General features: G+C 41.0%; 1 protein-coding gene across 1 annotated transcript; it reads right to left on the minus strand.

The window, feature by feature from the left end:
* Window positions 1-867: 867 nt before the first annotated feature.
* dnah9l (dynein, axonemal, heavy polypeptide 9 like) lies at window positions 868-26,191 on the minus strand. Its single transcript, XM_084911310.1, has 67 exons — window positions 26,108-26,191; window positions 25,831-25,989; window positions 25,256-25,378; window positions 24,867-24,989; window positions 24,391-24,615; window positions 24,061-24,279; window positions 23,608-23,775; window positions 23,352-23,477; window positions 23,152-23,259; window positions 22,928-23,059; window positions 22,686-22,846; window positions 22,082-22,238; window positions 21,816-21,961; window positions 21,582-21,698; window positions 21,350-21,488; window positions 20,862-20,954; window positions 20,531-20,725; window positions 19,647-19,724; window positions 19,363-19,495; window positions 18,907-19,034; window positions 18,576-18,724; window positions 18,317-18,467; window positions 18,074-18,205; window positions 17,814-17,987; window positions 17,494-17,698; window positions 16,947-17,112; window positions 16,695-16,797; window positions 16,229-16,366; window positions 16,020-16,121; window positions 15,556-15,717; window positions 15,318-15,401; window positions 14,865-14,974; window positions 14,596-14,758; window positions 14,359-14,482; window positions 13,969-14,111; window positions 13,714-13,875; window positions 13,419-13,478; window positions 13,150-13,323; window positions 12,925-13,071; window positions 12,585-12,698; window positions 12,281-12,424; window positions 11,375-11,557; window positions 10,958-11,059; window positions 10,704-10,838; window positions 9,426-9,599; window positions 9,159-9,291; window positions 8,937-9,039; window positions 8,683-8,805; window positions 7,657-7,861; window positions 7,106-7,270; window positions 6,856-6,996; window positions 6,542-6,712; window positions 6,349-6,471; window positions 6,064-6,257; window positions 5,787-5,935; window positions 5,493-5,620; window positions 5,197-5,334; window positions 4,922-5,011; window positions 4,642-4,833; window positions 4,363-4,482; window positions 3,945-4,004; window positions 3,599-3,781; window positions 3,172-3,354; window positions 2,715-2,830; window positions 2,383-2,495; window positions 2,151-2,291; window positions 868-1,640 (listed from the first exon to the last, which is right to left on the minus strand). Exons 1-67 carry the CDS (start codon window positions 26,135-26,137, stop codon window positions 1,393-1,395), a joined length of 9,480 nt encoding a protein of 3,159 aa, XP_084767436.1. The 5' UTR covers window positions 26,138-26,191; the 3' UTR covers window positions 868-1,392.

The following is a 26,191-nucleotide window of genomic DNA, read 5'->3' on the forward strand; positions in this document are numbered from 1 at the left end:
TAGGAACCGAGACAAGATCAGCAAAGTCTCTGGTGTTTGAAAGCGATTTTTCTGACTTGATTTAGAATGAAATGTAATACCAATTCTGATATCACCTCAGATCACACAGATCAGATCAGCTTTTGGTTAAATGCTGTGCATTTCTACTTAGCAAATGGAAGCATCCTAACATGCTGTTATTACCATGCATTGTCATTATGGGGAAGGCATCAAATTGCAAAGCTCCATCCTTTTGTACATGCTTTTTTTTTGATAGAGAGGGAGGATGGGAGATAGAAAAACTCGGCGACACGCTGGAAGAGAGAGGGATGGAGGGTAGTCTCGAAGGAGGGAGGCTCCCAACCATGTTCAAAGGTCTCCATGGGAGCATGGGGGGCTTTGGGGACATGCTGTCTTTAGATATGGATGAGATGGGGGAGATGGAGAGACTGGGTGACATGGACATGAACATGGGCGACCTGGGAATGATGAAAGTCATTGGTCACGGCGTCAGAAGTGAGCTGGGGGTCAGGGGTCGCAGGAGTGACATGGGAGTCGTAGTCCAGGATGTGAGAGGAGACGTCAGCGAGGCCATCAGCCAAAAGATCAGGGGTGAAGTGGGTGTCGTCGGTCACTCTGGGGTGCAGGTGAGCATGCGGGCATCGTCTAATCAGAACTCTGTTAAAAGCTGCAGCGTGCGGCACGGAACAAGGATCAACATGGCAACAGCAGCCATGGACATGATGGAGCTCGACTGGTCTGACAGTGATTAGATGACACCTTAGCAGAAACACGCACAGAAAACACACACAGAAATACACACCGAGGCCAAACTAGAAAGATTTTGACTTGTAAGCACATGCAGTATCTGAGCTACAGTATGTGCGATCTCCTGTTAAAAAAAGAGCTGGTATACACACATTTTTTGTTAATTTGTTTTTTAATTAAATGGACGAATACTACACCCACGTGTACTGTGAAGAGGGAAGGAAGGAAAAGGCAGTTTGAGGTTGTACTGTCATGTTGTCAGATTGGCTTCACCTGTGTAATTTAATGTGCTATTAAAACTGATGCATAACATACTGTAAGAGGTACAAGTGTAACAAAATAAGACACTTGAACGCCGCTCTAATGAGGCAGCACTGTCTTTGTTTTCTTTTTTTTTCTTCTCCTGCTTATAGAGTATCTTGTAGTTTATAGATTTGATTTGTTCCAAACATGCTTTGACTTTCAGTTCTAACTGTGATCTAGTGTGTGAAGTATTGGCATTTTTCTCTGTACATTTTATCATTTTTCAATAAAAAGAAAAGAAATCTTATTATATTCCAGTCATTTTGCGCTACTAATAAGTTCAAAAGGAACATCAGGAGCACTGAGGACACACTGCATCTTCACTGAGAACTCTTACACTTTTCACACACTGAGTAGAAGAGCCACTCCGGCCAGGACCCATTTAGCAGGTCGCTCCCTGGTTTTTAGACTGAAAGTCCAAACATACGTGGGTCCTCTGATCTTGGTCTTGTAGAGGGGACACTCGTAGATATTCCTGGTTTCCTGACGGTCACTGGGTACAGCTCGAACTGAGATAACAGGCATGGTTGGGGTCAGTTCCTTTAAACGGGCCTCAGTTATCACTCCAGTCTGAGTGTCCCATCTTGCACCTGTAGTCGGGCGTAGGTGAAGAAGAGAGAAGACTTAAAGCACTTTTGGGGATTTTTATGCCCCCATTAACTCTCCTAGCTGCTGTTCAAGGCCATCCTGAGAAGTAAGTCTGTTTTTTGCAGAGTATCATGATGTTGCTGTGAAGTTTTCACTTAAATGTGTCAATTAATCATTATATGCTTATTCTATCTAGAAGTTATAAGCACAAAATTGCTTTATAGAGTCCCAATGATCTCTGATCATCAAATTCCAATCATTAAACCATGAGCCCAAGTGAATGGTTTATGCTAAACTTAATGAAATTCCCTCAAGCTACTTTGAGATATCGTGACAACAGGACAGACAGACAACTGGAAAACTGTCCCCAGTGCAAAGGTACATATACACAGTTAAATGTATGATTTTATTTGAACTTAAAACACAGACAAGGAGAATTATGCACAAAGAAGTGGCCTGTGGCTCTGCAAGCTGCACCACAATAAACAGAAAATAAGTGGCAGTGTTTCTACCTTCCATATAAAGCCCATACACATATGCACCCTCCCTGGCCGGTTGGTTGAACTCTTCTTTAAACTTCTTGGTCACATCCACTGTCAGATTCACTTTATCAAGAGGCCACTCATTCTTACGTGCCAGAGACTGCATCACAGCTGGAATGCAAGGACACAATGAAATAACTAAGAATTGGTTAGAAGTCAGTGTATTAGTACAAATTTTCTATATGCTGTAAATGAATTTTACCAGTGAGGAAGGACTGTGGGTTAAACAGCCCAGATAGCCAGACAACACTGGGCAGAGACAGGTCCTGAGTCCAGCTGTCAAGTTCTTTGCAACGCTGCATCACGTCGTTATACCTGACATCAAATGAAAAGAAATAGACCGAGACAGCTGTTTGGATGATGTCAGTCATGTGGAAACTATATAGGGCACTGTAACTCAACTCTTCACTATACAAAAGGACCTTGGCTTATTTGATTCCCTTGCACATTATGCAAAATTGCATCAGCTGAAATTAAATGCAGAGTCTTATATAAGATTTGGGAAATCCATCCCCTGGAGAAAGAAAAACACACCATATTGCCAGGCTGTAAGTTGAGGGGTAGGCAAGCTTGGTCCAGCTATCTGGGACGTTGTCAAAGAACAAGGCTGCCTGTAGCTTCTCCATCTCAGAGGACATGGCCAGTTCACCCTTTGAGAGAGCAACAGAGAACATTACAACAGTATAACCGCACAGATCAGAATTTATGCATGTAGCAATTTAACATCAGTGAGACATTAACACGTGACCTCTAAAGCAGCAGTGTAAATACTGTCAGAAACTCAGCTGAACACATTTTTGCATAAAGAGTAAAAGCTTCTCTGATTTCTCCTGATGCAGGCTTCTTTTCATCCTTACATCATTTGTTTGACACACACTCTGCTGTGATGACAGTCTGTGCTGTGATGGCTTCTGTGTTTATATATTATCCAGACTAGTTTTCTACTTCTACTGTAAATACCCATTCAAACACACAAAGGTGTCAAGCATACCTTGAGTCCAAGGTCAAGCTCCTTCAGCGAGCGGCGTATCTCATAAATGAGTGTGTTCATGCGCTCACATTCCTGGAAGCACACCAGGATGTATGGCGATCGTTCAGCTGTCTTGGAAGTGATGTCGGTCATGTTGTACACCTCTGGCAGCTTTTCCAGAACTTCATCTAAAATTGATTTCACCTGGATGTGTGTAGAGCAAGTATATAGTCAGTCCAAGATGTTGGATTTACTGGTTTGCTCATTTCTATCTTGGTTCTCCTAGAATTAGAGAAGCGGGCTAACTGTGAATAATTTCAACATTAGACGAGTGAATGTATCTGTTTCTGTACTTTTTATCTGTTTTATGACTTCACTGGTCACTGGTTTTGATCTATAATTGTCTTTTTATACCTTCCAAGAAAAAAAAAAAAAACTGTACATCTACCTTCTCTTCTAGTGTTTGTGAAGCTCCCTCTCCAATCACAACATCAGGGGACTGCAGCTCCAGCAGAGTGTGAAAAAGGTTATCTGATGTCACTGTCAGGAACTCAATTTCTGCATTGGGATGCAACCCATAGTGCACTGGGCTCTCATGGGGCAGCATCTCATCTATGAAATCATGGTAGCCCTGGAGATGCAGAGTAACATATTCATTTAATGAGCTGTACAGTCAGAATTATTTAGTATGAAAACTGGCCTTTAATATTCATTTACATGACAATATTTTTTCAGGGTTTAAGGTACAATAGTGTAAAGTAAACTTTAATAAAAAACTACTGGATTTAATTTACCTGATAATCCAGGTTGGAGGGAATGACAAATCCCGGTGCCAATGCAAGCTTCCGGTCAAACTAGGAGACACAAAACAGGGAGAAGTATTGTTAGCTGTAGGACTCACATACTGTACAAAACATAAAATTATTCCAACCCCAGACGGCAAAATTCCCTCGGTCTGGTGCAACTGGTTGCCAGGAACTCATGCCAGTATTTTTTAGCTTTTATGGAAAGTCTATAGTAAAATAAAAGTAGTCAATCTGCTCTAACTGGAGCTGATTTTCATCCCAAAATGGCCCAAGTCTGCACAAGAAGAGCAGTTACATTTGGCTACCATATAATGCCTGCGGAGAAGCCTGTTCTTTTTCTGTAGAACACAGCCAGGTTTGCTGGCACACTACATCCGTGTTTTCTTTTACTGTCACACACACAAACCTGGTTGGGCTGCATGTATTCTTCCAGATAAGTTCTGCAGAGGCGTCTGTCCCAGTCATCAGTGACGTGTCCTCCATACATGATTTCCCCAAACAAATACCTCAGGTCCTCCCATGGCACCTGTGTCATCATAATTATAAAAATCACTGCCAAGGCAATCACAACCCTAATTCGCCTGTGGCACCGTCACTCGCAGCACCACTGACAACCTCATACATCAGTGTTTCGGTCATCCAGTTATACACCATGCTTCCTATCCACAACAACAACAAAACCCACCTGTGCATTAGCCTCCAGGTAATTGTAAAGGACATTAACTGATATAGTCAGATCTCCAGTGCTGAATGGATACTTTCTGTTCCAACCCTGGGGCCCAAACTTCCTCCTCTCCGCCACACAGGCATGAAAGTAACAGAGAGAAAACAGGATGGTCTTAAACTCCTGCTCACGGCTGCACTGATCCAGGATGTCCTGGAGAGAAGGCAAAGCAATAAGTGAATTGATAAATAAATCAAAACAAATGCACAAAGAACACAAGGAAAGAAAAAAAAAAAATCACCTGGTCAAAGTTATCCAGAGCAGCATGTAGATTAGCATGCATGCCTGTAGGAGGTTCATTGGTGATCTTTATAGCATTTTCCAGAATTCCCTGAGTAAAAAAAAATAAAAATAAAAATTTCATGTCACTATTAAAGTGTTCAACTGTAATTCAATGAATGCAATGCTGGTGTAGGTTAAGACAGCTAGGAGAATAAATTCCTTATGTAGATGTTACATTAAAGTGTTAAAGTGAGACAAAGTGTGACTTTTCTTGCATGCTTGCTGAATCTTTACCTGTGGGATAATGTGTTCTTGGGGCGTAGATGTCGGCTCGGCGCTCATAAACACTCTGTAGTCTGGATGGCTGTCTTCACAGCAGCGCTCCAGGAGCTTCTCAAGCGCACCCAGCCAGCGAGCAACCAGATGGATGTTCTGCAGGGAAATGGAAACACATAATCAAAGCTCAATAACTGTAGCATACTCCACAGGCACTGTCACGCTGATTTCTTTTTCAGATTCTCCCCATTCTAACATAAGAAAATGTGTTTTGTCTATTAAAGTAGTTCAAATAATCTTTCTTTAAACTGGACCTGCAATATAACCCAGTGACCCTCCTTAGCGGCCTTTTCCATGGCGAGTTCAGCCACAGTTTCCTGTCCTTGACCCAGGGAGACATTGTGAAGCTTCCCAAGGTCAATAGTGAAACCCAGCTTCCTTCCTGGGAAAACAAAGGACTGTTTTTTTATGTGCTAACCTTAACACTCTTTTAGGTTGTCACTGAATTGTAAAGCAATGGCTGGACACTTAAATTATTAATAAATCAACACATTACAGTATGCGATCAGGCAGTTGTGTTTGGATGCATGCAGCTTTCTGAACAGTACCCAGCGATTCGACATCTTTAAGTGGGTCCACTCCTGGGGAGAGGATGAAGAAAATAGGGGAGGAAGGACCACTTTCTCTAAAGGACTTCGCAAATTCAGTCTTTCGTCCCTCTGTATACTTCACACCGAGCTTCTCTTCAACAAAGTTCCTAGAGTCGGGTTATATTGACATAAACGAATGAACAAACACAGCTTTTAATCCTTATATGGAAATATACTTAAAAAATAGAAAAGACAAAAACACAGTTAAACAAGCAGGAAAACAAATCCTCATCACCTTAGAGCATAGGTCATACGGTCAGGCCTCAGGGCTCTCATCATGATCAGTTTCTGCAGCGAGCTTTTTCCCTTCCACTCCTGAGGAAACTTCTCCTTCTCAGGACACTCTGACTCCACCAGCTTCTTCCAGCGCTTGGGTGAACCTTCAATATCCCGATCCAGACCACGAAACTCATCAGTGAAACTCATAACCTGGACCGATACGAGAGAGAGAGCAGTTTTTGATTTGCATTGCAATTCAAATGCCAACAAAAATAAATGCTGCGTGTATGTGCCTGTGAACCTTGATGGCGCTCCAGGCCGAGTTGGAAAGAAAGTCAAGGGGGCTGATGTAGCTGTGGTCAATGTTAAAACGCAGCAAGAAGTCCAACTCTCTCACAACTATCTCCTTACTCATCAGGAGCAACTGAAATAGGGAGAACACAGTCAGGGACGAACACAGTCTTTGTCTAACCCTTCCACAAACACACACACACCTGGAAGGCCAGCTGTGCCGTAAAGGTGAGCTTGTCTCTCTCAAATAGTCCCCTGCTGATGTAGTTGAAGGTGGAGTATGTAACACAGTCTATGAGCGTGTTTACTCTGCTCTTTACGTCGTCACAGGCTTCTGCCAGCTCCACTGCTTTGTGGAAAACAACGTTAAAGGCCTGAGAACAAAAGGACAAATCAATTCGTAGGATGTATTTGTTTGCCTCATAATTTCACATAAATTTGGATATTTTACATCTCATGTTAAATTCAGTTGTTGGTTCCTAGGTTGTGGTCAGGCCCTATATTTACTTCTAGTTACCTTGAGGCTGAACTGGTACATGGGGTTGATCTTGTTAAGATCATTCATGATAAAGTAGAGCAGAGAAGCTCTGACAGCAACAGGGCGATAGTGCTCTCTGGCCTCGTTTATCTTTACTTCATTAACTTTTGCTTCCAGAACCTGCGAATGAGAGATGACAGAAAAAATATGAAAGGGAGTAAAAAGTAGGTTAACTTACTCTAATATTCCATTCATGTTACTGCAGCAACGCAGACATGTAACCCGATACCTTCATCTCAATCTCAGCAGCAGTGTGCTTTGTGGTCTCAAGCTTCTCCACCAGCACATTGTCTCCAAGGAAGTTACTCTCTGCAGCAGACAGCCGGGTTAGCAGCTCGTCCTCCAGAAGCTTCAGCTCAATCTTAAACATGTTCTGCTGCTTTGTCAGTTCACTCTGTAGGAAGACGATGCAAATATATAAAAAGAAGCATAAATGGAACCAGAATGATGAATTACATATACTAGACTTTACCAAGAAAACCAAAACCTGCAACAGAGATGAAATAATGCCAGCTGGCCTCATTAAACGATGAACTCCAACATGCACTGAGACAGCTAAATACCAAACAGCAAATCGAGTTCAGGTAACCCGGGTCTTGTACACAAGAGAGGAAGGAATTAAGTGGGAGATTGCATGCTGCCCCCTTGTGAAGCAAAAGGCAGTGGTTGGGGAGAGGAAGGCCTTAACGTTTCTTAAACTCTTAGACTGCCGGACCCGGACAGGCAGTACAAAAAGGACAGACTCATCAACAGAGAACTCCATCAACTGTTCCACTCTACCTTAAGCTGCTCAAGGTCTGGCCTCTCTTGATTCACCACCTGGGCCAGGAGCTGGTCCTCCAATCCATCTCTGGTCACTGTGAAATTAATGAGGGTGGTCTGGGCTTGAATCTCTGGCTTATAGTGAGGACTAGCCAGCTTAGTGTGGAGAATCAGTCTGAAGGCTGGGTGGAAGAAACACTCTTTGTCTCCAACCTTTATACAACTGTAGCAGCGTAGTAGCAAGGAAGAAGAAGAGAGTAGAGCATGATAAAATGAATGAACCCAGTGTCATATGAATGATCTTCGATACATGGAAAAGTGGCATTGATGAGCAAGTTGTGGATAAGTGATGAGATCCTTACTTCCTTATACCCCACCCCTACCCCTTTCCCTCCTTTCTACCTTACCCACTTTTCCCCATTCCTCCTTAGACCCCCCCCCCTTCCAATTATCCTCTCTCTTTATCCACTCTCTACCATCCCACCCCCACCAGCCTAACCATTTTCTCCTTCTGAATTTACCCACTTCTTCTTCCTTCTGATCCATAACCTTTATACCACCTTGTCTGCTTTCAACGCGTAAACATGTATTGAAAGGTTCACAAAACCCTACAGACAGGACTGAACATAGATCAATATATTTCTGATGAAACACATCAGCTCTGTTCATGTGTTCATTTTTTTTAAAATATGTGAAAATTGATTGAATTCTCCTGGAGTCTTACAGTTTCTTTTCTAGGTCATGTTTAATCTATAACAACATCTTTTTTTGTACTTTACTGGCAGATTTTGTTTTTACGGGGCTTTTGTTTTTCTGTGTCCTTATCTGCTACTATCTGCCCTGATGGCTAGGTGAGTACTTAACCAAGTAATGCAGTGATTCTTCAAGGAAAAAGCTTTCCCTTAAATTGAGCTTCATTCACTAATATCTGTGTGGAAATGTTGTTACCCTGAACCCAAAATAACTGCATATACAAATTTAGTCCAGTTCTTAAAGCATCTGCAGAAAGGAGAAAAACTCAATCACAGCAATTCTGTGTGTTACCTGCCCTTCTTGATTGTGTGTCGACCCAGAAGGGGGTCAATAACGGGGTCAATCGTCTCCTCGAGGTTCTCGATGAGGACAGTGTCCCCTGCCACTACAGCCTGTTCAATAACATCTACATATCTGGAACAACATTTAAGATTCATTTATAAAAACTGTAGAAATTGTAGCACTGTTATTATTTCTGAATTGCTACTAAACAAATTTACACATCCTCGAGGCCTCAAGCAAGCATCAACAAAGGAAACGCTCACCCTCTCTGCCCCAGACTGACAACCTTGAGGCTGTTACCATAGCGACTCTTAATCCATTTGATGCCCTGCAGCTGAGGGTCAATAAGGAGAGGCCAGCGCTCACCTGCAACAATAAACTCCTTATTTATACACAGAGATGTGCTAAGAAGAAAACCTAGTACCGTAGCGTTTGTAAGGTTTGTTATAAAAAGCCAGTTACACTAAGTGAAAAACTCCACTCACAGTTAGTAAGTATGGTGGCATTCTGGGTAGACATTTTGTCTCCGGGTAAGCCTTCATTGTTCCACTGGGCAACCATTGCATCATCAGTCAACATCAATACTGGATCTAAGCCCTCCGTCATGGGAATGGGCATCTGATAGAAACAGTGGTGTATGTTCATAGAGAAATAAGACACAATCTGTTGTGGAACGGCAAAGATACCGGAGGGAATAACTGCATTTGCAGAAGAAAACTAAAGGAAATATCTCAGTGTTTTAAGATTTTAACCTTCTGGCTGTGTAGGAACGGCATCCAGAGGTTGTCCAGCAGCTCTTTCCTGTACTTCTTTGAGAAGGATCCGGCATAAGAGATGAAGGCTGCGGTTAGAAGGACGTCCCCACAAAGCGTTTCCTCCTGCTCATGGTACTGAGCCACTGAGTGAGCCCAGCGCACGTTCTCACTCTGAAAAACACACACAGACACAGCTGCTCTGTGTAACACTCAGACAGCTTTTTAAAATGGTCTTGAGCAATAGTAACCCAGGATTTCTGAAGGTCTTTCAAATTTTTTCTTTGGATATTGGCTGCCTTTGAATCCTTAGGTTTGTTGTTACTAGCAGCCTGCAAAAACACATAATTTGTTTTTATGTATTCAGTTAAATCTACCAAAAATGCAAAGATAACAAAGTTTGACAGGAATAAAATAGTATTAGAGCTATTAGCCTAAAAAACTGGCAGCAGCATGGTGTGTAGTGTGTCCCTAAAAAATTTGAGGGAAACCTGGCAAGTGGAGGGCAAAAGAAGAGGCAGGTATTAAAAAAAACAAAACAATCTAAAGCAAATGAACAGTATCTGAACAGTGTCCTCAAGAAATAAGAAAAAATTTAACAAAGACACAAAACACAGAAACAATGACACAGGATCCGAGAGATGCATCTAGCCCTTAAATGAACTGTTCCTTGAAGCGTATTCAGAAATAGTCTCAGTGGAGGGGTCGCTGAGACTAAGAGGTTTCCCTTATTAAAGAGGGGAAACTGGGGGAAAAGACTGAGGTATGCCAAATACACAAGAACTGGACTGAAAATCAGTGACAACAGGTCTGATGGAGTGATGAATACAAATGTCATATTTGTGGTTCAAATGATTACTTAATTCCTCAGCGTGACAATGATCCTCAATGCACTTCATATGCAGTAAAAGCATAAATGGATAGAAAAACGCACAATTAACACTATCAGAGCCCAGACATCAACATTATTGAAGCAGTGTGGGATCATCTGGACAGAACAGAACAAGAATCAGCCAACATTCAAAGAAGAGCTTTCAATGTCCTTCAAGAAGCCTGGAGAGCTTTTCCTGAAGACTACTGGAGCTTCTTGAGAGAGTTTAGGCTGTGTTGCACAATGAAGGTAGTCATAGCATATAGCAAAGTCTGTTTTTGCCTATACTGTATTTCCATGTAGGTCAGAACATTTAAGTAAATCACTGAATCTATTTCCCTTTTTCCCAGCAGAATATAAAGAAATGAGAGGTGGCTTAAGACTTTTGCACAGCACTGTATACTTACCTCTAGTCCTTTGACCAGCCGATTAGCTAGCTCTATTGTCTTGTTTGTGCGGTTGACCTCTTCCTGAAAGCGAAGTTTCTCTGATGTTGCCTTCTCAAAAGCTATTTTCAGAGTTTCCAGACTGCTATCCAGCTCCTGAGAAAGGAGAACAAGGAACAGATGAAAATATTATGAATGCTGGCATTTGCAAATAACTAATTAATTTTGTTGTCAAGCACCAAATAATCCAATCTGTCCAATTTAAACAGACGTACAGCTAGTTTTTTCCGCAGGGCGTCTAGTTTCTCAGCAGCCTCAGCCAAATCAGCGTTAGCCTGAGTCAGACACATTCTCTTCATCTCTACCTCGCAGAGCACCTGGAAACAAGAACATCCTTACAGTGTAAACTAAAGTACAGTATAACCTTTGTTATAAGGAACATAATCCAAAATAACAAACAGCTTGTCTAAATCAACATATCCATCAAATATTCTTCATATAATCCTATAATAAAGAAATAAGAGAAGAGATGAACTTACAAAAATCTGACCAAGGCAGCACAAGTTTTGGGGAAAAAGGCAAAAAAACAAATCAAACAACAAACTCAAAGTGTTTTACACAGAAAAAAAATATAGCAAATGCATTAGCTTGGATGACACTAAATATATGTGGCAGATGGTTCAGATGTTTACCTCGTGGAAGCGGATGATGTTGATCACCCATGCACAAAGGCCCGCAGCAGCAGAGGATTTCTGTTTTACAAAGTCAGGGTTGAACTCTGGGTCACTGAGGTACTCATCTCTCACACACCTCACCGTGACCTCAGGGATGTTCTCTTTGTCAAAGTTTACCAGAGCCTGCAGGAAGTCATCCACCTGCACAAGCATTTGTGTGCAAACGGGTGTGCGTTAGACCAAATGAAGATATTGTTGAATATTTTTCAAAATTTTTGAATTCTAAATCCTGAGTCAAAAAGTAGAATTAATTAAAAAAAACAAAACATATCTGATCTACAGAGTGTGAAAATTGCTTTAGTTGTTACTTTTTTCAGCCAGCATAGTGCCTCACAGAGGTTAAACCTCTCTCTAAAAAAAAAAAAAAAAAAAAAAAAGTTTTTGAGGCAAGGTGGCATCAACAACACAGGAGATATTAACAATATGAAAGAACCCTATGTTACAAAAATTAAATATGAATGGGTTCATCAAAGTATAAAGTATATCAGATTGAAAAGTGCCAACAGTCACACAACAAAATAACTGCAGTCGCAATCAATATTAAATTAGAGTTGTGCAAGGATGAAGACTAAAAGAGAAGGTCGTGTTTTAAATGTTAAATATTTTTTATCTCAGATGATTAGAGAGATTTTTTTTGGGTTCTGTATTCGTTTTATGGTTTTCATTCATCCATTTATTTTTCTAATAGTGTATCCAGTTCGTGTTTGCAGGGGGACTGGAGCCTATCCTAACTTTCATATGAAAGGTTACATACAGTACACGGACAGGTTGCCAGATCTACCATAACATTAACCTAAAATGGATTTACTTTGGCGGTCTCAAGCCATTAAATGAAGGAAAACTAAAACCTAAAAATCCTATCACCTTGCTCATGACCACCTTGGAAGCTTTCCAGCTGCGATCTTTGGGGATTCGACCTTGAGGAGCCAGTAGCACTAGAACAGCTGCTGAGACGTTGGTGACGATGGCAGGAGGGTTGGGAAACGTCCTCAGCTCTGTCAGGTTTAACTAGATCAAACAGATGCACACGAATGCACAAACGCCCACATTTTTAATCAGGGGCTTGAGCTCAGGACAACTTTATTAGATTTCTTTTATGCTTGCAATGGACTCATAAAATAAATTGAATGAAATGAAGTAAAACTTTATGTGTGTGCAAGTGTTTTACTCTGTTGAGTGTATTGAGAGCTGTGTTGGCTGCCTGTAGGGCAGGTTCAGCCTTCGCCAAGTCCTCTTCAGTCTCCTGTTGCTGTTTGGTCACTTTAGCTTGGATTGCTGCCACCTGAATCACAAAAATACAACACGCGTGTGTGTATGCTGTGAATGGATTGCTGAAAGTTTGGCTTGTTTCAGACCTATGTTATTACTTCTCTGCCCTCTCTTCTCTAATGGCCCTCTCATTGACAAAGTGGTTTAAAATGAACCTCAAAATGTGCAGTAATTCTGAAAATACATGGCGTTAAGTCTGTCATTTTGCTGCTCGAGAGGCCCTAGAATCACACTCTTACCCTCTGCTCCTCAGCATCAGCTACAGCTCTCTCTTGGTTGAGATTGTTTGTCTGTTGTCCTATTTTAGCAATGAGGGCTTCGATATCTGTGTTTCTCTGCCACAGCTCTACCTCCTGCACTGCTAACTTGGCTTTGAGGTCCTCCACCTAAAGAAAAAAAAGTAAGAACAAGAAACATAAACTTTTGTATACACTGGTGCAATGTGGTGTTTTTTCCCCCCTGACCTGTGACGCGGTAGTCAGCAGTTTTTGAAGTCCATTCTCTAATCTTTCCATCTTCTGAGTCAGCTCTGTGCGTTTCTTTCTCAACAGGTTGTCGTACAACTTCATAAACTCTAGGAAACTCTTTGGCGTGGTATAGTTGAAGTGCTTCTCATTCTGCTGGTATTTGACACTCACCTGTGAGGTGAATTCACAACAAGGAAACCAAGAAATCCTATCAAAGAAGACATCAAGAGAGGTCATCGCTCGCAGTGCTGTGCAGCAGCCCTTACCTCATTGACACTCGTGTGAGCGTAGGAGATGAACTCACTGATAGATGCTCTCACATTTGGCTGCACAGTATGAACACACACAGTGACTCACTTCACTGAGAGAGTAAGAAGAACCTTCTTATTTGATTTATTCACATAAACGTAGCTATAGACATGTGTCTACGTTAATAGTTATTTTAGTTCCTATTTATGCTTATTAGGTATCTATTATTTGAAACACTTGCATAATCAGCATCAGAGTTAGTACTTTTAAAAGCAGCTTTAGATTGTATCACAGAATTTAAACAAGAAGCACCTCCAGTCCGGGTATTTTCTCTATGAAAGTAGAGCTGACAGACTGCAGAGCAAGCTGAGGCCAAGAGTGGAACCAGTTTATGGCTGTACAGTTTACTAGGGCTGGAAACTTCCGTGCACGTGTCCTTAACGTGAATCCAACTGGAGAGAAACATAAGACGACCTGGAGGGCAGAAAGGGTGACAAAAGGAGAAGGTGAGATGACTATCAACACTAATCATTACATCATGGTTTCTACATGGTTTGCATTATAGACCTTGAGCTGTCTTCGTATCCTTTCGATGAAAAAGCTCCAGCAGTTGTCTCTGGTATCTATGAGTCCTAATCCCCTCAGCTCCATACGGATTGATGAAACAATCATATCTGCTTCTTCATCACTAAAAAGGTCAGGAATATCCCCTACAAATGCAAAGAATGCGGGCTCACTGTGTATTTGTTCTTTCTTATATAGTCACTCTTACTTGGAGCAGGTCTATGTGACCAAATGAGCCTTCTTTGCTATCTATTCAAATGCACAACTCTATGCTCTCAAAGCCACTGACACCATCCAAAAATAGTTTTTGCAAAAATGACATTCATTTCTTAGATCTGACAGCTATTAAAGCAGAAATCTCAGTTATCTCAGTTCCGGTCTGTGTATCCAAACCTGAGGCCAGCATGTCGTTGATCAGCACCAGGAAGCGCTCATCTGGAATCTGGGCATCTGTGTGAAGAAACACTGTCCCAATATTCTTCACCCCCACCTTTATATACAATGCAGCTATGTCACTCTGCAGACAAGGGTTGCAGCAAACACAAAGCAGGGAAAAAAACATCCCAAATCATTCAAAACAGATGTGTTATGATATACAACCGTGTTTTGCATGTGGAAGTGCATATTTACTTTGAGGTCATTGATTCCATAACCTTTACGCAGCGTGATCTGGAAAACCTCCAGCATGCTGAGGAAAGCAGCCAGTCGACACAGGCTCTGCTTCCCACTCCCACCAACCCCAACCAGCAGGGCATTACCATAGGGGGCCTCCAGTATACGACTAATGCGACACCTGGGCACAAACACAGAACTGATGGTGTGTTTCTTGCCTGTGGTTTACATTTGCTTTGTAAATTCTTCTTTGTGCATGTTAGTTTGTGTCTGTGTGTGTCTCTTACACATGCTGGATCGCTTCTTCAAACAGTACCAAGTCCATGACAGCGTGCAACTCATTATAGTGCTCTAGAGCATCAGCCAATGTCTTCTGGAGCTTCTCCCAGTCTGAAGCCTGACAAGAAAGGAGAAATAAAACAAATAAACTTGTCTCTCTTGAGGAAAGCCAGCACTAACCCATGTCTACGTGGTAAATTCCATATACAATGAAACTAAGTTGCCACACACATATCAAAGACATTCAATCTTTTTGCTAGCGACAATCAAGTCATCCTCATTTCTGGTTTCTGTCAGAGCAGATACGACACATCTGGAGGCCACTAAAGTATGCGACAGTACAGATTTAAGTAATAAGCAAAACTCCCATAACGTATTTGACTACACTCTTAATTCTTATTTTAAACTCCATAAAGAACTTGGAGTGCAGACTAGCTTGTGTGTGTGTGAATGTGTCAGACCTGGTGATAGCGAGGCTCTCCCACTCCCTGGGCAAAGTGGCAGTACACCAAAGGCTGGTGGATAAAGATGGACTCATCTATTCCCTGGAGAGGTTGGCAGGACAAACAAACAAGAAAATACTGAACATGCCATAGCTGACTTTAATACTAAATACCAAAAGCATCACTTCTGCGATACCTCTTACATTTTGAAAGATTTTTAAGATTAAGGTTGCAATTTGAATCGCCCATGTCTTACTTCGAAATATCTCTTGCCAGTGTCCAACAGGATTTTATCAAAGAGTTCTACATCTTTTTCTTCCATCAGTTTGTCTGAGTAGACCCTGGAGCTCTCATGAAGCCACAGGTGGACCAGGTCCATGGGGTAACGGATGCTTTCTGGCAAGGCAAACAGGATGCCCTATACAGAAATCGTATTAATAAATAGATAACTATTCCACGAGAGAACTTTTGACACCAGAATTTTCAGTTTTTCAGGATTAACATTCCTACAAAAGTCAAATCTAAAGCAAGCTGCCACCAATGACAGTTTTGCAAATGGACTCATATGACGTTTTCATATTTGCTACCATGAGTGTAAAAAGGAGTCAACAGCATCCTTTTAACCAGTTCAAGGAAAAGATCTTCAACAGAAGTAAGTATTATTTCAGTTATATTTTTATGTTTTTATTTTTTTCTGGATGACTGAGCAAAGTGTGTTACCTGAAATATGTTGGAAAGGTCTCGCAGATTGAAGATATAGTGGAAGCGTATGGCTGTAGGAAGAAAGTTCTGGCTAATTTTCTGGTGCAGGCAGATAGCTGCCTGTTTGAGGAGAATCAAAAGATAGTGACACAGAAACAGATAAATGTTGTCTCAAGTCAAGTTTTAATAGAAATGAATGCTGCACTGGCAGTGTAAGTGTACAGTACCTGAATGAGAGTTCCAACTGAGCGAGAGACCCCGTAGCTAAATCCTCCCTGAAGAAAGTGAGCTGACAAGATGCTGGAGAAGATGGTAGCTAATGCATCAGCACCGGGGAAATGCACTGCAAACACTGAGAAATGCCTCTGAAATGGAGGCAGTAAAGATTTTACCAACAGTAATCTGTGGCTGGACCCACTTAAACTGAGAAAGTTGCATTCTGAACTACCTTTAAATTTTTCTTATTAGCCAAAAAAGGTTTCTGCATGTCTTTGGCTGTTTTTCTTTTGTGTTTCAAAGGAAAACATAAACATGGTTCCCTTTGAAACAAATTTTTCTAAATAAGTATTCAATGAAATTATGTATAAAACCATAGTGATCGAGTATAGTTTCAGTAGATAGGAGAATTTTGATAATAACATTTATGAACAAATAAAATTTACGCATAAAGAACTTGCAAATGTGTGGCAGTACCTGCAGTCTGGGGTTGATTGAAAAGCTTCCAGCTGTTGGGTTCATACAGGTGATATACTGGCAGTTATGGATTTCTTTCAAAACCAGCCGCTGTCTGTCATACCTACAGTACAAAGATCTGTTGGTTAAAATTCACACTAAGCACTAAATTCTGTGTAACAGTTGTGTACAGAGTATATATGTGTATTTGTACACTTTGGCAGTATGAAAGCAGTATAAATATGCGAGTCCATCACGTGCGTCTTATCCTACCAGTGGCTGTAATCAAGGTGCTGGCGGATGAGCGTGTGTGGCTGGACAGTCCCATAAACATCCACCTCAGGCATGTTGAGGTCATCTATGAAGTAGATAAGCCTCTTGGCGGTGGGAGGGCCAAATTTACGACCAGCTTTCTTCTCTAGAGGTTTCTCCAAGATGCCTGGAGTACATTTAATACGCAAGACAGTTTAAGAAAATGACAAAGTGACAGTCTTCACAGAAACTCACTGACTGAAAATCTGAACTGAAATTTGAAGGAAAAAAGAATTGAAGATACAGGGAAACTCAGAATTTTTTTTTATTAAGCCTGCCATTCAATCAGTATGAATAGGCAAACACAATTAGATACTACCACAATAACATAATGCATAGACAGGAAGCACACATATCTCATTAGAAGCCTTTTTTCAGATTATTAGATTTGTCTTATTATATTTCCCTAATTATTAGATTATTATATGTATTATATAATTTGCTATATTAATAAAAAATACACATGTGAAAAAATCTGTTTGTGTATGCTCATTTCAGAGACCCTTACGCTGCAGCATGGCAGATGTAGTGTAGTAGTTGAAGGGAACTTTTGCTACTATGTAATCCTCCTTCAGCTTAGCGACTTTATCAGACACCAGAATAGTTTTTCCCACTCCTGCATTGCCCACTAACATGATAGGTTTGCCTCTCTGAAGCAGAAGGTCCATGAAGTAGGTGAGACAGATGGTCTCTGGAGTGTGGACAAGCACCGTCTGAAACAGACAGTGGATGAGCGTGCTGAGAGATCTAAATCAACATGTTATAATTATACAGGACACTCTGGCCTGCTGTAGACAACCACACGCATTCATTAGTCTAATAACATACCTGTAACGGAATATCAGGCTCCAGCTCAAATGGCACCATCTTCTCACTCCACAGAGTAAACTTTTTAGTCTCAGGGTCAATGAAATAGTCAAAGACGGTCCCTTGTGAGGGAAACTTTACGGCTCTCATCTCTTTGGACCACCAGCGGCTAAATTCAGCACGGTAGTCATTGAGCTATAAAGGTAAAAACACTGTCATTATATGGTATAATAATGTGAATTATCTGATACGATTAGAAGAAACAGTTAGTCACTGCACACATGATCTTGAAAGAGAGCGCCTCCAAAAGCCCAGACGCAGGCAAAGACAAAGTAGATCTCATAGAGTTCTCTGGGAGAATCGGCTGGAGTGTTGTCCTCAATCAGCAAGCAGTCCAACAACGAGCACAATGTCTGATTGAGCAAAACACAGAAATGCTGCATGTGACTGAACAATAACAACAGAAAAATATAATATTATGGCTCTGCAGGCTGCATTTGATATCCATAAAACCCTACATGTACCTGCACCATGCTGTTTTCTGGAATGGGTGTGATGGTTTTCAGGTTGCAGCGAACTTGTTCCAGACAGTATGGCACGTACTTATCAAACAAAATAGTGAGGTTGGCTCGCTCTGACTGGGCTTGCCGTGTGTCGATCCAACTTGTCACATAACTGAAAACACAGTAAAGGCAGCTCTGCTAACCAAGATAACCTTAAGAAAATCAAAGAAACAGAAGACTGTGATTTTATGCGTGTATTTAAGCATTGTGTGTGTCTTACGAGCTCCAACCCAAGTCCTGTGGGTTGACATAGAGTATTCCTGCCCTTGACACTGTAGCTGGAGTAGCAGCCTTCAGATGAGAGATCTCAAAGAGAAGACGCATGGACGAGGACAAGCCGATCCTCTCGTTACTGGCAAGTGTCAGAACCTGGATGTGGAGGGAAAAGCAGGAGTGGAGCTCAAGCACTGGTTCAAAAATATAAAGTATGCACTAACTTAATGACTGGCATTGGCAGAAATTGATTACTTATTTGGAGACATATTCAAACTCCTGGATGAAAGACAAAAATGTAACATTAGCAGAATGCAAACATAGAGATGATCTTTTACCTTATTGTCATCCATAACTGTGTTGAGTGACTCAATCCACATAGGGTCAATATCCCCATCCAGAACAATCCATTTGGGTCCATCATGGCCCACCGAGGCCAGCTCTCTCATGGTAGAGGAGAACAGACCTGTAAAAGGAAACAGTGACACATGGTAAATCCATTTTTCCATACTAAACCATCACTGCAGCAAAAAAGGTATTGAATGCAAAATTGTGAAATGAACTGGTAATGAAATTATTGCACACGAAACCTATTTAAACAGGAGTGGGCTGTGAAATAGAAAAAGTGCATTAACTTTCTAATTATTTCTGAGAGGAGGCTTTGGAATAAATTATGGTCTTGGCACCAAAATAAATCAGACTTGACAGCGACCCAAATTCTGGAGGAAAAACTGGTTCTCTTGATCATCATTTATTGCACATTAAATCCTTTGTATAATCCTCCTGCTTCTCACCATCCTTCCACTCTCTGGTAGCAGGGTGCAGGTATCCAAACAGCTCATCTGTGGTAACAGCTTTAGGGTTAATATCATTCCATAAGGGCTTCATCTTCATGTTTGCATAAGTCCTATGAAGGGTCTTCAAGATCTGATAAGTAAACAAGATCATTTATATAAGTGGTTTTAGTTAATATGTTTGGGCATATTTTGGGTATAAGAAGTTGGATCACACAGATATTTAAAAAAAACAAAAACCCCACACATAAACAGTTTTAAAAATGTTCACTAGTTAAGTTAACCTGACTTTTTCCAGTACCCGGGCCACCAACTACAAATACAGAATGTCTAACGGCCAGCAGCTCCTCCAGCTGAGTCACCTGCAAACATGGAATCACATTAATGGTGGGATTTCTGAAAAAAATACTCTAAAATACTGCAAGTTCACTCAGAGAGATGTCTCATCTTACAATAAAAAATACAACCAAAATTATTAACAATTAGTTTATGTTACAAACCACAAAGCTTTATATATTGTTCCTCTATTGACCTGTGGGAATTATGCATTTTCCCCAAGTTAAAATTAGTTCAGAACTTTATGAATGTGTTTGTAAAGTGATCTGGCATGTTGATTTCAGATCATCCTTAACTATCATTGCTCATATGCCACTGAAAAAGAAGCAGCTTAACACTTAATTTAATACTTCTATTAGAGCTTAAAGATTTTTGTCTATTAAATCACTAATTGAATGAACACAATAGGAGGCAACTGATTAGTGTTTATATATTGGAAGCTTTATGAACTGTGTGTCTGTATTTCCTCATTCCCTGCAAAAAACCGGAAATACTGCAGGGAAAAATGGAACGAGGAGCAGCCACAGTGAACTGTCAGATGAAGAGCTGCAGGTGACAGACTCCACACCTGCAGCTTCACAGCGGGGTAACAGATTCTTTCACTGTGCTCTGTCTGCAGACTCAGGCCATGCATGGTATGAAAACCACATCACGGTTGCTCACAGAATGATGGAAAAAAGGAAAATAATCCTTTGACATTTTTATTATAACAACTGTTTTTCTTTTTCCCACAATTCTGAGAAATCTAAAATTAACGTTTGTTTACCGTTACCACCACTAACGAAAGGTGTTGCCAAATAAACTATACTATATAATAAAAACACAGATGAACCTTAAGTATGAAATTTTCCTCTGGTTGCAGACGCAGCTCACTGACTGACTGGCGAACAGCATTTTCTAGCTTTGGGTCTCTCTTCCTGGGCACATCCAGCTGTGGAAAGAGATCACTGATCAACCCAAGGAAGATGGGAACATCACTCGTCACGATCTTAGGAAGGTTGAAGTCTCTAAGAGCCCGCATCAACACCTGGTGAGACAATATTGGACGCACAGTTTTGATGAGGCAATTTCTGACAACCTCAAATTTCTGGAAACAACCATGAGAGCTAAAACACTTCAGTGTAAAGAACAGCTCTCAATAGTGACCGCGAAGAGATACACACCTGTTCTTCAGGTCTGCTACGCTCCTCTCTCTTCAGAGATCCAGCCACAACCAGCACTGATTTGATAGCCCGCAAACCCCAATCATAATGATCCTGACAAAATAAGCATTTAAGTGTTTGTTGATGTTATAATAGAAGGACACAAACAGCCAGTTTAAGCTGAGAGCTAGTACTCCACACAGTATAAGCAAAAATAGTTGGTATTTTTATTAATTTACTATATTCACTACATCACACACAGAGGAACTGGAATATAAATAGGAAGGTTATGGTGACTAATCTTCACACCTAAACACAAAACCATAATCTGATGAATAGCACCACCACTACTTTGCATTTTAATAAAAGCTGGACCACACTTCTGATGCATATAAGAACACTGACAGCGAAATAAAATTCCTCTTCTTCCCTCCACTCATCAGAAAACCCCCCTGAAGAAATAGTCAGAGTTCGTTCAGTTTACTGACAAATTGTTTGTATGTACGCACTTGTTTGGATAGCAGCTCTTTACAAAGAGTGTAGAGACTGATGAATTTGCGTGCCAGTAGCCGTGCATCTATGAATCCTTCGGCCACCAACATGATCTCACAGATCAGTTCAAAATCTGGGATCACCATCGCACAGGGCCTGAGCATTTAGAAAATTAACCAATAAATAATCATATAATAGCTGACATTTATTCATTGCACCCTAAAGTCTCCTCTTTGTCTCATATCAGACCTGAATAGAGCCTTGAGGTTCTCTGGGAGCTCTGCTCTTCCAGCATAACCTGGGTTCAAAGTGATGAAGATTCCTACTGTTGGCTTCAGCTCAATCTCCTCCCCCAGAAAATGAAACCTACATACACAGCAACAAATGCATGCTGCTAAATGGATGCTTAGAAAATATATAGAACGGATTAGTAGACAAATGTATAGATGGTACAACATACATGTCATTATTTCCACATAATACCTCTGTTTTTTGTTGCGTACAGCATCCTGTATAGTCTTGACTTGCACAGCTACCACAGACAGAACGTCCACCGAGATCCGGTTGAATTCATCAAAGCAACCCCACACTCCTGTCTGAGCCAGGCCCTTATAGATGTTACCTATAGACTGGAGGATGAGATGCTATGGCTGAATGGTGGAATAAATATCAATAACAACATAAAAAAAAAAAAGAATAAATGTGACATTAACGGGCACTAGAAGAAACATCTGTGCAGTCCAGGTTACCTTGTAGTCCATCTGTTCAGAGCAGTTGAACACATATACCATGATACCCAGGGAGCGTCCAAGGTCCTTAGTAGTCTCTGTTTTACCAGTGCCAGCTGGGCCTGATGGAGCACCACTCATAGTCAGATGGAGGGACTGGGTCAGGGTTATGTAACACCTGTCATGGTACGGTTGAGATTTAAATCACAGGAGAAAGAAAGTAATAGATAATTTGGATTCAATGAAGTTGTGCATTTGAAAATAATGTAGATTTAAAGCAACGATGTAATGTATTTGAGTATAGTGGATATTGTGAATAGAAAAAGCAAATATGCAAGATTTTAGTATTTGTGCTTTATTCTAAAATAACAACTATCTCAATCTTTGCACTTACATTTTGCATGGGTGCCTACTATCACGTTCTGCACAGCTTGACTGTAGCATTAAGATGTTTAGTGCTAAAGTAAAGCGGCCTTGTTTGTAGTTGCAAAGCAAGTCTAGTAATTATGCGTGCCCTTACTCATATCTAAGTCTCTCCCTTTAGAATACAAATCATTACTAATGTATGCATTCTGTATACTTTTGCAAAGGTTTGGCTTACAGGAGAATATATATGTGCACATACCTGTCAGTGAGTGGAGTGATAACCAGTCTGTTTGTATTCCCCAGGTATTCATAGCTAAACTGGAACTGAGCGTCACAGATATTAATGTAACAGTGTCTCATTTCTTCATCCCAGCGATGCCGTAACTGGGACAGCCACGCAAATGCCTGTCCTGATGTCACCTTAGAGACATACAACAGCATCAGGATGGTCTGCTAACTAATGCAAAACTCATTTGAAATAATATCTAATAGTCGCAGTACCTTTTGAGTAATGAGATTGGCGACCACATCTCGAGCATGGACATCAATAGTGCAGACAGTCATAATTTTCTGTCTGTCTCCAGGGGTTAAATCGCCAAGCAGCATGTGGATTAACGAGTTGAGCTGTGTGATCTAGAAAACCAGAATTCAGCAGACATCACTGACAAATACAGTGATGCTACGATCACTTACCAGCCTAATAAAATCTTACATTATGGAAGTACCTGTTTCTTGTTGTAGTCCTTGAGAGCTGTCTCAAATCCTTCCTCCACCCTCTCAAAAGCAATGCCCACATCTGTCGCCCACCACACCTGACTACCAGTCAACCCCACCTGTTGATGGAAGGGAAACAGAGGTGTACAACAGATAGCTTGCATGTTTATAAAGTTAAAATGGTAAATCTACAGACTTTGCATGAACAGACCTGGGCTGGGTAGTCAAACAGCCACTGGTCTCGGGGTTTGTCCTCATAGGCAGCTACAGCTTCCCGTATCTCCTTTCGAACTGTACAGCGCATGGTGGTTTCTAAAGCACTTAACCAACACTCTGCCTGAATAAAAAAAATAAAAATGTTTGAAAAAAAACTCTAAAATAAATTGCATGCAATATCATATTTTTTTCAAATAAAACGGTGCTGATGTACTTCCACAAACAGAAATCGCATTTTGTTTTCACAGTACCTGTCCTTCGCAGACACAGGGCTCAGAGAACGAAACATATTCTCCCTCTCGACTGTACATCCCTATCGCAACTGCCTCTCCCTCCTCCCCCCCTCCTTCAGCCCGGTCTGAGTCCTTGAAGCGAAGATCTGCTATATTGTCAAACAGCTTCAGCAAGTGTCGGGTCACCTGGAAAAAAATATACATGTGTATTCAAAAGACACACAGACTATTTTTGAGTTTGGTTTTATAGGTTATGATGTTAACAAAGCTCTGACGTTAACAGACCCTGATCTCTGATAACAAATCAAAAAGAAAACAAGATTTCTTTTGTATTTCATTATTGTGTTTTTCCTTTTTCCACTCCATAACACTGAAATATGGTTGGTATATAATGTACAGATAACCACAACGTGCTAACAATCTCTTTATAGATTCTTTGTAGAAAAACATGATTAAAATGTAATCTATCACCTGTCTGGGCTGTGTTCCCTTAGACACAATCTCCAGTAGATCGGAGGCAGAGACAAAATAAAATCTGGGGAATGTCAGTCTCTTGGTCTCCAGGTACTCAGCAAGGGCCTTCTCACACAGAGACAGCCTCTGCTGTAAGGTTTCAAGGCTCTCCAGGAAGCCAGGCTTGTTGGTCACATCTACTACATTACTGTTCTGAACCACCTCAGTCATCAAACTCTGATTAAAACAAACAAATAAATCAAAGGAAATAAAGGGAGAAATGCAAAAAGACATGCTAAAAATATGGAGCCAAGCACAGCACTATATGTAGGCAGAGGTATGATTTACCTGAAAGTCAGTGTGTATTCCCTGAAAGCGTTCAGCATCATTGGCCAGCTGGCAGCGGATGTCATGGCTGTTGGTGAAGATGCTGTTAAGATGGGCCCAGGTCCTCTGGACAGACATCCAAGATGAGATGACAAGGTCTGCCACCATCAGCTTCCTCTGCCATCCACTTACTTCTGCCTGGAAATACTCTATGTACTTACTCATCAGGATATTCTGCAGCTGCACCTGAAAAGAAATGAAGCAGTAACTTTAAATGGCAATTTGTACAAAGAAGCCCTGATGAGCTGCTCTTGAAATTGCATGAACATTTTTATATTCCCCATTGCCTATGCATTTATATAACTAGTCTTTGAGGAGTCAGTAATAAACCCAAGCCGTTCATACTAAAACTATATTATGGATCGCTGGGGTGTTAATATTGCATTTTGAAAGAATAAAGCAAACTGCATATCACATTCTGCAGCAGGCAGGCACACCTGGTTGTCCTCCAGCGTCTCTATCAGATTCTCATCTGCTTTGAGCAGAGGGGTTCCTGTGCTGGCATGAGTCTCATAGGACACCGACATAATGCTCCATGTCTGGGTTATCTCTGCCAAAACCTAAAAACCAGACAGATAAGTTACTTCACAAAGACGCCTGTCATTTAAAGACAACCAAAAAACAAGCTAAAGCGTTCGTTAACATTGGCTCATTCCTATTTGTGTATCATTATTTGTGAGTTCAGCTTTCTGAATCTGCTCATAAATATCTGTTCTAAGAATATGATGAAAGTCTAGTGAGTGCTTAAGTAATTAAATAATCCATCCATCAATAATCCACTACTACAAGATATATCACACAGTAATTGGTTGGTCTGGCGTCTTACCTTCTCAATGGCCATTTCTTTCACAGCCTTGTCTACTATGTTTTTAACCTCATCCTCCACACGATGAAGTTGCAATTCCAGCAGGTCCCCCAAGGTGGTGCCCTCACCCATCACAAACCTAACCTGAAGATTTAAAAACAAAAGCAGACTATGGGTGTGATCAAATTTCAGATAACTGGGTTCATCAAATCCAGAGAAGTGTCTGCAAAACAATGAGAACACACTGCATGAAAACTACAGCCAAATGAATGGATTAACCCCCACAGAGTGGCAAGTATAATATACCATGAGTAAAACTGATGAAAAGTTACTGAACAAGAAGAGCACTTGGGGCACAGTCCTCTGCCAAGACCAAAGCGGTAACAAATTTAAAGAAAAAAAAACTGTATGAGGACCAAAATTTAATGGGCCGTTCTCTTACACATTCTCCACTCCGCCACCAAGTTTAATGAAATTTGGACTTGTAACTTTTGGGTAATCTCATTGACACACAGACAAACAAAATGAAAAATGGCACAGCAGATGGTATGAGAGACTGTGTAGCAGCAGCAGCAGCAGCACAGATATTCCCCTACCCCAGTGGTGTTCATAAGCTGTTGCCAGTGTCTCTCCCTGACAGCTGAGTTTTGCAGCTCGTTGACAGCTCTCAGAGAGGTCAATAGGTTTTTCACTGTTGATTCCAGACCCATATAGACATTCCACACACGCACCTCCTTATCCAGCATTTTCATCTCCTTCAACAGACAACAGACATACTCACAGTTATTGAAAAAGTACTCTTGTTTCAAACATGAAACAGTTAAACTGAATCAAAGTTCAAGTATCTATCCAGAGAAGAGTGCTATACTGTACTTTAGCAAACCGCCGGAGTTCCATGTCCATCTGCTCAACGTTGATCTCTTTCCATGGAGTCTTTGTCCAATCCTCTATACTGGT

The sequence above is a fragment of the Perissodus microlepis genome, chromosome 18, assembly GCF_051167445.1.
Source record: "Perissodus microlepis isolate ML-2025 ecotype Zambia chromosome 18, ASM5116744v1, whole genome shotgun sequence".
NCBI lineage: Eukaryota > Metazoa > Chordata > Actinopteri > Cichliformes > Cichlidae > Perissodus > Perissodus microlepis.

What these genes read in the sequence shown, in the direction of transcription:
- dnah9l (XM_084911310.1), bottom strand. Translation starts at nt 26,137, where the DNA reads ATGGACATGGAACTCCGGCGGTTTGCTAAA. An exon ending in TACATCTGCCATGCTGCAGC is followed by an intron (nt 17,113 to 17,493) that starts GTAAGGGTCTCT and finishes AATGTACTCCAG; the next exon opens with GCATCTTGGAGAAACCTCTA. An exon ending in AATACATGCAGCCCAACCAG is followed by an intron (nt 4,005 to 4,362) that starts GTTTGTGTGTGT and finishes TGTGTCTCCTAG; the next exon opens with TTTGACCGGAAGCTTGCATT.